The 14,487-nt window shown below is 36.5% G+C and overlaps 1 protein-coding gene and 1 non-coding gene across 2 annotated transcripts; one reads left to right on the top strand and one right to left on the bottom strand.

Annotated features, from left to right (window-relative positions):
• Positions 1-473: 473 nt before the first annotated feature.
• On the bottom strand, positions 474-2,670 carry LOC141640971 (uncharacterized). Its single transcript, XM_074449648.1, has 2 exons — positions 1,461-2,670; positions 474-1,327 (listed from the first exon to the last, which is right to left on the bottom strand). Exons 1-2 carry the CDS (start codon positions 2,668-2,670, stop codon positions 474-476), a joined length of 2,064 nt encoding a protein of 687 aa, XP_074305749.1.
• Positions 2,671-3,325: 655 nt separating this feature from the next.
• Positions 3,326-3,432, top strand: LOC141644807 (small nucleolar RNA R71). Its single transcript, XR_012544413.1, has one exon. It is a non-coding gene; the product is annotated as a small nucleolar RNA R71 (small nucleolar RNA).
• The last annotated feature ends 11,055 nt before the right edge of the window (positions 3,433-14,487 follow it).

Genomic DNA, 14,487 nt, shown 5'->3' with positions numbered 1-14,487 from the left:
GAAATTTCTATAAGAGCCTAGCCAGCCCGTCTCTGCAATACTGTGTGAAGAAGGTCTCTCACATTTGGGTATGCGGGTGATGTTTGTAGCATTGATCTGGTTCAGCAGTTTACCAGTTGAGAAAAAGTCTTTAATGGCTTGTTCCTGTGTAAAGCAAGGCCCTTGGTTCAGTATAGAACTTCTGATGCTCTCAGTAGGAGTACTGCTACCCAAGAGATTCTTATAGTAGTCAAGAAAAGCTGCCTGGATGCTATGGCTGTCAGTACATAGTTGCCCATGTTGGTCTTCAATATGTATAACCTTATTCCTCATTTGCCTTCTCTTAATTGTTCCATGAAAGAAAGCAGTGTTTTGATCACCATCCTCCAACCACTTAATCTTAGCTTTTTGCTGAAGGAAGCTATTCCTTGCCTTGGACAAGTCCTTCAACTCAGCAATAGAATTCAGCTCTTGTTCAAGGAGCACCTGATTATTCATGTCCTGGCGATCTCCTTTTGAATACCTTCTAACCTCTTCTCTGCTAGCAAAGTTTTATTCTCAATATCAGAATAACATTCCAGATTGAGACTTTTGAGAACAGCTTTCAGGCTTTTTAATCTCTTCACCAAACTAAACATCTTGTACCCTTCATAATGCTTACCCCATACTTCTCCCACTTTATCCTTGAAGCCAGGTGCTTGCCCCCACATATTGAAGTATTTAAAACTGGCATTTTTAGTAGCACCACTCTTGATGTTACTAACTATACAAGGGCAATGATCAAAGAGGCCTTCAGGATAAAAATGAGCTACCATATCAGGATAAATATCTAGCCAAGCTTGATTAACCAGAAATCTATCCAGTCTACTATAAATCCTGGTAGAATAGTCTTGCTTATTGTTCCATGTAAACAAAGCACCAGTGGAAGCAATATCAGTCATGCCACAAGTTCCCATACAATTGATAAAATCATCCATATCCTCCTGTTTGGTATTACCTCCCAGTCTCTCATCGGGACTCAGTACAGTATTAAAATCCCCAACTAAGGCCCATGGACCAGTACAGTTGAGATTGATAACCTCCAACTTTTGCCAGAGATCAAGTCTATCACAACCCTCATTGAAAGCATAAATCATGGTCAAGTAGAAGTCATGTTGACTGACCCTGGAATGTACTTTGGTATGAATAAACTGTGCATCATATTGCAATATCTGCACATCAAACAAGCTTGGCTGCCAAAGAATCCACACCCTACCTCCTTTATGATAATGACAATTGGTAGTGACACTCCAGCCATCCAGCATATTATTAGCAATATTAAAAACATTATTATTATTGATTTTGGTTTCTAATAAGCAAAAAAGACCAGCTCCCTTATTATGAATAAACCACTTAACTTCTCTCTGTTTATGTACACTATTGAGACCTCTAACATTCCAAAACCCTAAATTATGCATTGGGGGCATTTGGAGAAAGAGTACCTGTACCTATCCCACTTTTAGGGGTTAATGAACCATCTAGTGCTTGCAGATAAGTTTTACCTGTTGTTTTAACACTATCAGGTTCTTCCTGCTGCACTATAGCTTGTTTAATAGGAGTGTGCTCAGGACTGTCAACTACTACCAGTTCAGTAGCCTGTTCAGGCTCAGTAACTGTCATAGCTACTGGTTCTGTCACAGTTGCATTCGTACTAGTTGCAAGCTCATCAGTAGCCACATCAACTGATTCAGTAGTTGTAGCAGCAACAGGTGCAACTGGCTGCCATACTTGTTTGGTAACATATTTCTTTTTAACTGTTAAATCAGTCTTCCTACATTGATCCCCTGTGTGGCCAATACCCTTACATTTAAGACAGATATCTGGTCTCCATTCATATTTATTTTTTATTGAAACCACTGCACCTGCCTCATCCATGAATTTCACCTGCTTAGGGCATTTCTGACCTACATTCAATTCTATCATAACACGAGCAAATCCAAGCCTTGTTTTGTCATTGGTGGCTTGATCAGATTTGACATACTTGCCAGCCAATCCTGCTATGGTAGGTAACCATTTTCCCCAGAATCTTAAAGGGAGTTCATGTAACCTAATCCATGCAGGAACAACTTTAACGTCCTCCTTTGTCAACTCAATATCCTCCTTCCAAGGCCTTACAATCAGATGTTTGTTATCAAACATGTGATAACCCGCAGTCAAAACAGTCTCCTTGCCTTTAGTTTCTTTAAGCCTAACCAAAAAAACTCCATTTGGAAGGAATGAAACCTTATCTATGCCATATTTTCCCCATATTCGATGAATATAGCCGTGTAACACATCCCAAGGAGGATTCGCCCCAAGAACAAAGCAAACGACAGCATTATTCAAGTATGAAATCTCGTCCTTAGTATCATCAGATGAGAACTGTATCAAATTGTCTAAACATACCTCTTCCTCCTCCTCAACAAGTTGCTTTGCCTTTTTTCCACGTTTAGTTATCCATTTAGAGTTTTCTGCAATAGAATCTTCATCTTCAAATGACAATCCAGGAATGCCATTGATTTCATGCAGGCTTTTGCTACGTACCTCATCAGTCTCAGAAGGTCCCTTGCCCTTGTTCAACCTTTGTGAAAACGATTCTCTGCGTTGAGTTTGTATCTTACCAATCCTACTAAAGCGTTTTTGAATAGTTTTTGCGGACGAATTACGTGCCATATGCAAGATCTGAAGAAGAATTTTTGAAAGAAATGGAAGCCCTAGGTGATGAAGGAGATCGCCTCCTTAGGGTTCATTTTTTTTATGTCAGTGGGTCTTTGATTTTGGTTTCTCATTGGAGGTGGGGTGTATGTTGTTTGAGGCTTTTGAACATTTTGGCTCTTGTATGAGAGGTTGGGATGGAATTTGGTGTTTTCATTGTAATAATTGGAATAAGGGGTACCACTCTTGTATGCTTGGAAAGCATTCACTTGTTCCCCTACATTCACTTTGGTCATGTCCCAAAGTTCCACAACTCTCACATATTCCACTTGGAATTGATGAAGATGCCACCATGGCATTAACATGTTGCTTAGGTGATTTGGAGGCTTCTTCAAGCTTAGCCATAGCCTTCTCAAACTTCAAGTTGATGGTATCAATATGAGCACTAAGTTTAGCACCCAATTGAGTAATAGAGTCCACTTCATGCTTTCCTCCTCTAGTAGCCTTCCGAGGTCTACTATATTGTGAGTTATGGATCGCCATTTCCTCAATCTTGTTCCATGTTTGATTATCGTCAACTTCGGTAAACATACCATTTTATCCCATATTGAGAATGTTTCGGGAGTCTTCATAAAGACCATTCCAAAATTTTTGTACCAAGAACCACTCGCTAAGTCTGTGATGAGGACATGAGCGAAACGTTCCTCTGAATCGCTCCCAAGCTTCATACAAATATTCTTCGTCCCTTTGTTTGAATCCCGTGATTTGGGCTCTTAGCATGTTAGTCTTTTCCGGAGGGTAGAATTTTGTATAAAGCAAGTGCCAATTTCTTCCAAGAGTCAATACCAAGAGTAGCCCTATCAAGGCTCTTTAACCATTGCTTCGCGGTACCAATCAAAGAAAAAGGAAATAAGACCCATCGAATTTGGTCATGAGTCACTCCGGTTTGAGAAATCGCATCACAATAGTGTTGGGAAATGTGTCCTCAATAATAGTGCGATCACATGATTTAAATATCATTATTAAATCTCATTTTAAAGAATACAATTGGGAAGTAATATTGTTACTGTCAACTGGTCAACATATATCGGTAATGATTGGCTGACTAGAGTTTGACATTACTGTCGTGTGACGGTGGTGATCAGTTGACCCCCTAGGTCATACCTAAAGGGCAATACTCTTAATTGATCATTTAATTAATCGTATAATGTTACGAGTTAATTAAATTACTTGAAAAATTGACGGACGATTTTGGAAGTAAAATTTACGTATCAAATTGAAATATGATTAAATGAGATACGGTCTGAGTAATCGAATTGTATCATTACTCGGATGAAATTATTGTTTGAAGAAACAATTAGATTTGAATGAATTATTATAAATGCGATTTATAAACGGTAAAATATTTTGGCACAAGTAATTATGAAATTACTAAGTCGATTTTTGTATATGACGTATTTTTATTAATACGTTGATTTTTAATATGTTAAAAATACATAACTATTTATGTTACATGTGACATGTGACATATTGACATTTTACAAAAATAATATGGAATCCATATTATCTCAAGTGGGCCGAAATATTAGAGGAGTTTTAGGGTTAAATTGTGTTTATATTTTAAATAGAAAACATAATTATGAAAAGCTAAAAGTAGCCATGCAAGCCTACTCACCTTGTGAAGACAAATATGGGCATGCATTGGCTCCCCTAAAAGCCCTCTCCCCACCGGTTTTCCTTTAGCATTTAGAGAGTTTTCTTCTCTAAAATTATTCATTCAATTACATTGATAATATTCTAGTGTGAGAAAGATAATTACCTCTCTACATTTTATGATAAACTAGAGAGATTATTTACTCCAAAATCTCTTCTCCTCTACCCGGTTTTAGGAGCAAAAATACCAACTATTTTTGGTTCAATTTTTCATAAGATTAATATTATACTAGATCAAATAATATTAATTAGATTAAGAGAAAGCCTTGGGTATAAAGCTTAGGGAGAGATCTTACACTTAGATCTTGTTCATCCAAAAGGGAAAGCTCAAGAACAAAAGAAAAGGAGATTTCTTTTGTGCCCTATAAAACCGAATCATCAATGTAAGGACATTATTTCTCTCCTTTTATATTATTGTTTGCATGCATAAAATCCGTTTTAATTTTATGACAAATTAATTTATAAACATATATGAATATGTTAGTGTATATAGATCTACATTTCTTACAATCGGTATCAAGAGCCACGGTTGTTTGCATGCAAATCGGTTAAAAGTTTTTCCGAGTTATAAAGAGTAACATATAAAACTTGTAAATTTTGTGTTATTATGATATATCACGAAATTAATCCATGCATGTTAATATTTCTGGTCCTAAAATGTTTTAGGATATTTTGGTTAATTTTTCGGATTTTTATTGTTCATAATTTACAATAATGGCATTTAAATGTGATTTTACGAGTAAAAATGTCATTTTTGGTCTAAAATTAGCTATACTTCGAATTTTCACTTGGTTTTTGGATATGTTGTCACATATATTATTTTGAGATAACCTGTAAATTTTCATAATTTTTGGACTTGTTATGCTCGAAAAATGAATTTTTCATTATTAAATTCGAATTTAAGTGAAAAATAGGTTAATATGAGTTAAATTTCGAATCTGGTTATAGAAAATTAATATGTTGTCACATGCAATTTTACAAGATGTGTGTAAAATTATTGGCTATAAAGAAGTCTTTTTGCTTGATTTATGAATTTTTGAAGAAAAATAGCATAAATAGTGTCATTATTAGTGGAAAATTAATAAAACATAATCTATGACTTAGGAAAAACGTCTAATGTTGCATTTTATTATATTTTTCAGATCTAAAATTGAAAAGTTAATGAAAATAATTTTTCCATGTTTTTATGATTATTTTATTAAAAATCGATAAACCGCAACATTGTTTTTCCGGAAAAATTTCGAAATTTTTAATCTAAGATTTTGAACATTATGAGTGTCATGGAATTTTTCCAGAATGTTCATGAATTTAAATTTCAAATTTCAAATTTTGAATTTATTTGAAATTTTTTGATTTATTTGAAGTTTAATAGCTTATTTTTGTATTTTTGGTCCAATTATGAACAATTTTGTAAATAAAAGTTAATTATGGTCAAATTACTAGTGGAGACTATATTTTGAGTCCTAAGAGGTTAGGGTAATTAACTTATGCATAAATATGAGTTTATGTATTTTTGTGATTATAAAATGTTGAAATCACGCAAATCCGTAAAAACCGAGTAATATACGATATTGGCTAATTAAAAGGCGATTTAGCATAAAATTGAGCATGTTCATACATATTATAATGCTGCATTTTTCCTTTATGATTGTCATAATTTTAATTTATGTAATTTTGAATTATGTAATTTTTACTTAGTATGGCCTTAGATTTTAATTGATATTGCCCGAAATGTATGGGAATATCGATTCGGTTGTAATTTTATTGTGATCTCGTATCACCGTTTTGTAATTTAATAGATTTATTTTATTTTAGTTACAAATGTATAATAGGAAATTATGTAATTTATTATGTAATTTTATTCATTCCGGAGTTCCAAAAGACGGATTACTTCAAGAATGGCGATACATAAAGACGGTGTTACCTCGAGATGCGTGCCACAACCGAAGTTCAAGGGACCAATGGAGTTGGTTTCCGAATTTGTAATAGATTAATAGTTTTTCTATTTTAGGAAAGGCCATACTAGGATTTATTTATCTTTATGCTTGCATTTTATTTTATGTCGCATGCATCGCTAAATCGCCATAACTAAAACATGCATCCTTATTTTATCGAGTTTATCGACCGTGTCAATTCGAATTATCGTAGTTCACCGCTTTAGTTCACTAAAAACGTGATAGATAATAAATTGACATGACCTCTCGCTAAAACAAACAATTGAGACATAGCCTTACCAAATAGTAGAAACCATGAAAACCTATTTCGCGAGGGAGTGCACTCGGCCCTACCGGGGTACAAACCTTGTTACGTAGGGGAAGTGGGTGATGAATGTTAATCCACCGAGTTCATGTTAATGAGGGTTTCATCGGCCATACCGTGCCCAAGTTGATGTGGACTTGGATCATGGACACATTTATTCGAAATTTGGATTGAGCTCAACGGAAGTATTCGCGACCGTAGTTGCATGTGTTCCGGGCTATAGATAAATATTAGAGTAATTTTATCGACCAAGAGTTCTAAAAGTAGAATCGATTAAAACGTTAATCCACCGAGTTATATTGATAAGGGTTTCATCGGCCATACCGTGCCCAAGTTAATATGAATTTGGATCTTGGAATCATTTACTATAGTTGGGTAGAGGTCACTATATAAATGTTCATATCTTGTTAATTTGCAAGTATGATTTAAAAAGGACAAATGTTAATATTTCCTTTCCTCCATATTTGTAGTGAATTACAATGAATCCATCAAATGCTACCGCACCTATTACTATTGAGTCATATCACCATGTTCTTGACGACGTATGCTCCAACAATAATTTCGATACAACTAGAGAACTTCATTTTGGGATAGGTTCGGATGGAAACCTTAATTTCATCACTTCTTCTAAACCACCTACTACTAGACCTCGTGTGAGTCCGTCTCAGGAAGACTACCTCACACAATCTATAGGGTCTTTGTCTCTGGAAGATAAAGATGCCAAAGCTAGTGGGAGCTCTAGCAATCAAGTTCTTGCTTCAAAGGGCAAGAGGTTCAAGAAGAAGGGAAAGAAAATCAAGAACTTCAAGCAAGTTAATGATGAGTGCCATTATTGCTATGGCATGGGACATTGGCTAAGGAATTGCCCTATGTATTTGCGAAATATAAGGGAGGGACTCATTACTCCGAAAGGTACAATTCCTAAAGAAATTTATGTTATTGATATAAATTATACTTCCACTACGACATGGGTACTAGATACCGGTTGTGGTTCTCACCTTTGTAATCATTTACAGGGTTTAAGAGATGTGGAGAGGCTTAGCAAGGGAGATGTGGATCTACGCCTTGGAAACGGAGCTCGGGTAGCGGCCGAATCCAAAGGAACTTATGTTCTAGCTTTGCCAAACGGTTTTGAGTTGTATTTGCATAATTGTTTTTATGTTCCTACACTCTCTAAAAACATTATTTCAATCGCCATGCTAGACATGGACGGTTTTTGTTTTGTCATTAAGAACAATCGTTGCTCTATTTCTAGGAATGATTTGGTTATTGGCCAAGCTTCTTCCATAAATGGCATTTACATTTTAGAGACCTCAAATCCGACAAATGATATTTATAACATTCAATCAAAGAAACTCAAAACAAGTGACCCAAGTGAAGCGTTCATTTGGCATTGTCGATTAGGTCACATAAACGAGAATCGCATCAAAAGATTAATTTCTACTAATGTGATTACACCATTTGATTATCAATCATTTGGTACATGCGAATATTGCCTACTTGGCAAAATGACTCGTAATCCTTTTAGTGGTAAAGGGACTCGAGCTAGTGAGCTATTGGGACTCATACACACCGATGTGTGTGGACCAATGAGTATCACCGCTCGTGGTAATTATGACTACTTTATAACCTTCACCGATGACTTAAGTAGACATGGGCATGTCTATTTAATGAAACATAAGAGTGAAGCGTTTGAGAAATTCAAGGAATTTCAAAACAAAGTAGAGAACCAATTGAACAAAAAGGTAAAAGCACTACGTTCCGATCGTGGTGGTGAATACCTAAGCCTTGAATTTGATTCACACTTGAAAGGTTGTGGTATTATATCACAACTTTCTCCACCAGGAACACCACAACTCAATGGTGTTGCCGAAAGGAGGAATCGAACCCTACTTGATATGGTTCGATCCATGATGAGCCAAACCGAGTTACCGAACTCGTTTTGGGGATTTGCGCTTCAAACCGCAATTAGATCTTTGAACAATAGTCCCACTAAATCCACCGAAAAGACTCCATATGAGATGTGGACGGGAAAGGTTCCCAATATATCCTATATGAGGATTTGGGGATGTGATGCTTACGTCAAAACTAAAGCCGACAATAAGCTTGCCCCAAGATCCGAAAAATGCACCTTTGTAGGTTACCCCTCGCATTGTCGAGGATACTACTTCTACAAACCTCAAGAAAACAAAGTGTTTGTGTCTAGTGAGGCTGTCTTCTTAGAAAGTCAATTTATTTCTAAGAGACAGAGTGGGAGAAATTTTGAACTTGATGAAGTTCAAGAGCCACAAACCGAGGTAGAGACGCAAGAAGATGTTCCTTCGTCGTCTAACGCGGTAGTACCTCCTCCACTAAGAAGGACGGGCCGAGTAATTCGCCATCCCGATCGATATGTGGGACTTATCGAGGAAGATGGAACACTCGATGTGTTGCTTATGGAAAGTGACGAGCCCGCCACCTACAAGGCCGCAATCTCTAGTCCTAATTCCACCTTATGGCTTGAAGCCATGAAGTCCGAAATGGATTCTATGCTTGAAAACCAAGTTTGGGACTTGGTAGATTTGCCTAAAGGGGCAAGACCCCTTCAATGCAAATGGATATTCAAAGTCAAGAATGGCATAGAAGGACATGACGATGTCTACAAAGCTAGGCTAGTGGCAAAAGGATTTACCCAAGTCCAAGGTCTCCATTATGATGAGACCTTCGCCCCCGTAGCCATGCTAAGATCCATACGGATTTTGTTAGCGATCGCCGCATTTCATGATTATGAAATTTGGCAAATGGATGTCAAAATCGCTTTTCTAAATGGGCATTTAGAAGAGGAGGTGTACATGATACAACCCGAAGGTTTTGTTGATTCTAAAAATCCTAACAAAGTGTGCAAACTTAAGAGATCCATTTATGGTCTTAAGCAAGCATCTAGAAGTTGGAATCATCGATTCAATCATGTGATAAAGGAAAATGGTTTCACTCGAAATGTTGAGGAACCATGTTTATACATGAAATTTAGTGGGAGCAATGTTGTGTTCCTAATCTTGTATGTCGATGACATACTACTCATTGGAAATGATATTCCAATGTTGTCTTCGTTTAAGAAGTGGTTAGGTAACCACTTCCAAATGAAGGATTTAGGAGAGGCACAACGCATATTAGGTATCCGGATCTATAGAGATAGATCCAAGAGGATATTGGCACTAAGTCAAGAGTCTTATGTTGATAAGATTCTTCGACGATTCAGCATGGACAAATCCAAAAGGGGTTTGGTACCTATGGTAACCGGGACGATATTGAGCAAGACTCAATCTCCCTCCGAGCCCCATGATGTTGAACGCATGAAGTTGATCCCTTATGCTTCCATTGTTGGATCAATCATGTACGCCATGATATGCACACGTCCAGATGTCTCGTATGCCTTGAGCATGACGAGTAGATATCAAGGAAATCCAGTGAGAGTCACTGGATTCTTTGTCAAGAACATCCTTAAGTACTTGAGAAGAACTAAGGATTCTATCCTTGTGTTTGGAGGAGACACCGAGTTGCGTGTTCTTTTTGGATACACGGACTCAAGTTTTCAAACAGAGATAGAGATGACATGAAATCACAAGTGGTTTTGTTTTCATGCTCAATGGTGGTGCCGTAAAATGGAGAAGCTTCAAGGAAGTCAGAACCGCGGATTCGACAACGGAGGTGAGTACATAGCAAAGCATCAGAAGCTGCCAAGGAAGCCATGTGGATCAAGCAATTCACGGAAGGTCTAAAAGTAGTACCTACCGCTAATGATCCCATCACTCTCTATTGTGATAATAGTGGGACGATCTTCCAAGCTAAGGAGCCGAAGTCTAGTAATAGATCTAGACATGTACTTAGAAAGTATCATGTAATAAGAGATTTCATTGAAAGAAAGGAAATTGCGATTTGTAAGGTTGGGACGGATGACAACATAGCCGATCCGCTCACCAAGCCTTTATCGCAGGCTAAGCATGATGGACATGTTACGTCCATGGGACTTAAACGTGTACCAAATTTCGGTTAGATTTTGAAATGAAATAAAAGTGTTGTTTTTGTTCATGTTCATAATCACATTTGTCTTTTATCTTTAATTTATACTTTGTTACATCCGTACGGGTTGTAGAGACAATTGAACCCCGTTAAAGTGAACACGGATTAACATAGTATTTGCCCATAGTCACTTGTATGAGGTGACGTCTCGAAGTGACTAGAGTGTGAGGCGATTGATGGCAAGTTCAAGTGCCATAGAGTCATGTGAGATGACTAGTCGATCACATAGGCAGACTGTTTAGGAACATTTTTGTCGGGCCTAATGACCGCTTATAGAGTTCGGCAAATTTATATAGCCTGGTCGTGGCGAGAGCTACTATAGTATTCTAATGAGTCGATTCTTTTGACTAAAGACTATTCGCCTAAGATGGCACAGTTTCAGATTAACTTTGATTTGTGTTACTACGACCTTCGTAAATGGGGTCAAATGGGCATATTTTGGGTTATGATGGCTGTGGCTAGTCGAAGGGAATGAGTGCGATAGGAATTGTCCACCCCTTGTCAGGGTTATAACAATATCTCAGGGCCACTCGAGGAGTAGTGAACTGGAAATGCGTGGCCACGCTCGGAAAGTATCTATGATAGATAAGTCCGGTCAATCGGTTATTCTCCAGATCGAGGAAACCACTCTCGATATGATCACTTGCAAGTACGACCGAAAGACACCTTGCATTGAGTGGGAGATAGTAATAGGACAAGAGAATTGGTGACGCACACTTGTCGAGGACAAGTGGGAGATTGTTGGGAAATGTGTCCTCAACAATAGTGCGATCACATGATTTAAATATCATTATTAAATCTCATTTTAAAGAATACAATTGGGATGTAATATTGTTATCAATGGTCAACATATATCGGTAATGATTGGTGACTAGAGTTTGACATTCGTCGTGTGACGGTGGTGATCGATTGACCCCCTAGGTCATACCTAAAGGGCAATACTCTTAATTGATCATTTAATTAATCGTATAATGTTACGAGTTAATTAAATTACTTGAAAAATTGACGGACGATTTTGGAAGTAAAATATACGTATCAAATTGAAATATGATTAAATGAGATACGGTCTGAGTAATCGAATTGTATCATTACTCGGATGAAATTATTGTTTGAAGAAACAATTAGATTTGAATGAATTATTATAAATGCGATTTATAAACGGTAAAATATTTTGGCACAAGTAATTATGAAATTACTAAGTCGATTTTTGTATATGACGTATTTTTATTAATACGTTGATTTTTAATATGTTAAAAATACATAACTATTTATGTTACATGTGACATGTGACATATTGACATTTGACAAAAATAATATGGAATCCATATTATCTCAAGTGGGCCGAAATATTAGAGGAGTTTTAGGGTTAAATTGTGTTTATATTTTAAATAGAAAACATAATTATGAAAAGCTAAAAGTAGCCATGCAAGCCTACTCACCTTGTGAAGACAAATATGGGCATGCATTGGCTCCCCTAAAAGCCCTCTCCCCACCGGTTTTCCTTTAGCATTTAGAGAGTTTTCTTCTCTAAAATTATTCATTCAATTACATTGATAATATTCTAGTGTGAGAAAGATAATTACCTCTCTACATTTTATGATAAACTAGAGAGATTATTTACTCCAAAATCTCTTCTCCTCTACCCGGTTTTAGGAGCAAAAATACCAACTATTTTTGGTTCAATTTTTCATAAGATTAATATTATACTAGATCAAATAATATTAATTAGATTAAGAGAAAGCCTTGGGTATAAAGCTTAGGGAGAGATCTTACACTTAGATCTTGTTCATCCATAAGGGAAAGCTCAAGAACAAAAGAAAAGGAGATTTCTTTTGTGCCCTATAAAACCGAATCATCAATGTAAGGACATTATTTCTCTCCTTTTATATTATTGTTTGCATGCATAAAATCCGTTTTAATTTTATGAAAAATTAATTTATAAACATATATGAATATGTTAGTGTATATAGATCTACATTTCTTACAAATAGTCACAAAAAGTCTCCATGTGAGAATGAAGGTCTTCACAAGGCATCCGTCCAAATTGGCTTCTTTCGAGTAATTGGATAAATGCGGATTTTGCAATGAAATTACCAGTCAAATGTTGTTGTATGGGAGTACCATTTGGTAGGTTCTCCTCGGTTGGTACGGAGTGTGATGAAAATTTAGGTATTGTGGGTTGATTTTGTGGTTGATTTTGTGGTGGGTTCTCCTCTCCTTCTCTTGCAAAAGGGTTGATGAACTCAATATTATTTGGTTGAATATTCACAACCTCACCAATACCACTCAAAGTATTTCTAGCAAGTCTTCTATTGTTGGTCAAAGTTCTTTTAATTTCGTGATCAATGGGTAACAAGTTACCTTGTGATCTTCTAGACATGCAAAATATCAAACAACTTGAAAACAATTTGAACAAACCTTGAGGAGTTTTACTTCCCCAAGGCAAGGAAAGACACAACTAAGAACAATCAAAGAAAATCAAATAAAGTTAACACCGTCCCCGGCAACGGCGCCATTTTTGGTCGGACTATATGCATGGTCTAATGAGACTCGAGTTGTTTATGTCTTACAAGTCTCATTGAATATGTAAGTGATGGGTAAAAAATTCAAGGATTAATAGGCTCGCATTTCATCAAACATAACATGTGCATAAGTTGAGATAACAACAAGCAAGCAAATAAATTATGTGAACATATTAGATTAAGCATGAATCATCCCCCATGTTGGTTTCCCCTAATTCCCCATTAAACCTAGTTAAGAGACTACTCATTCATTATCAAGTTTAACATGCTAACAAGGTTGTCAATCATATTAACAAGGCAAAACATGATGAATGAATAGAAATGATTAACAATAATTAAAACAAGGATTAAGAGAGAATTTTATACCTAATGATGATTCCAAAATAATAAGCAAAGAATAATTGAAGTACTTGATGATTGATGGAAGGTTGTCAATCTCCCAATAATACCCAAATAATCTTCAATTACCAAAAATAAATGATGAACAAAAGAGAAATTAAGGAAATGAGATTTGTATTAATGCTTAATTAAGAGTTGATTATAAGATTAAAATGAGATTAGAATAAAATAAAAAGAGTATATGAAGGACATGATAATCTAATTAGTACAATGGGGTATTTATACTAAGGATTAGGCACATAAATTAAGGTTACTAAGGGCTTAAATGATGATTAAGACCCTTAAGAAAAGTTGAGGACTCTCGAGGGAGATGCGCATATCCGTTTTGGTGGTCTTCATGGAGTACGCTGGTCCCGAACGGCTTGGCTGAGGGACGGTCTGCACTGGAAAGGAATCCGAGCGGATTGGTGAGGGCGACGCTCGGATTGAGAGGGACTAGGACGAGCGGATTGGCCATGGGACGCTCGTATTGTAGTAGGCCAGGACGCTCGTCCCGTGTACTGCGACACCCGGATTGTTAGCCAAACAGCTTCTCTTCTTTTGTTTCTCTAACAATCCTCAAGGATCTTGTTGGAGATACAAGGATCTTCTCATCATTGCCCATTTACTTCATTATTTACATAGGCCTTCTAGTCTTGTCTTCACTTTGATGCTTGGTCATTAGATTCGATCAATTTAGCTCCATTTTGCCATGAAAATGCAAGGTTCTTACTCCTTTCCTACCAAGGGATCAAAACCTCAAAGAATATGCAAAACGAAATACTAAAGATAGTAAATGACCCAATTATGCACTAAAAAGCATAGGAACGAGGCTAATTCGGGGACAAAATATGCTCTAAAATGACTCACATAATATACACTTTTATAACTCCTTTTATGTTGA

Source organism: Silene latifolia, chromosome 2 (assembly GCF_048544455.1).
Source record: "Silene latifolia isolate original U9 population chromosome 2, ASM4854445v1, whole genome shotgun sequence".
Classification (NCBI taxonomy): Eukaryota; Viridiplantae; Streptophyta; class Magnoliopsida; order Caryophyllales; family Caryophyllaceae; genus Silene; species Silene latifolia.
Note: the sequence above shows the minus strand (reverse complement) of the source record. Positions and strands in the feature narration are given on the sequence as shown.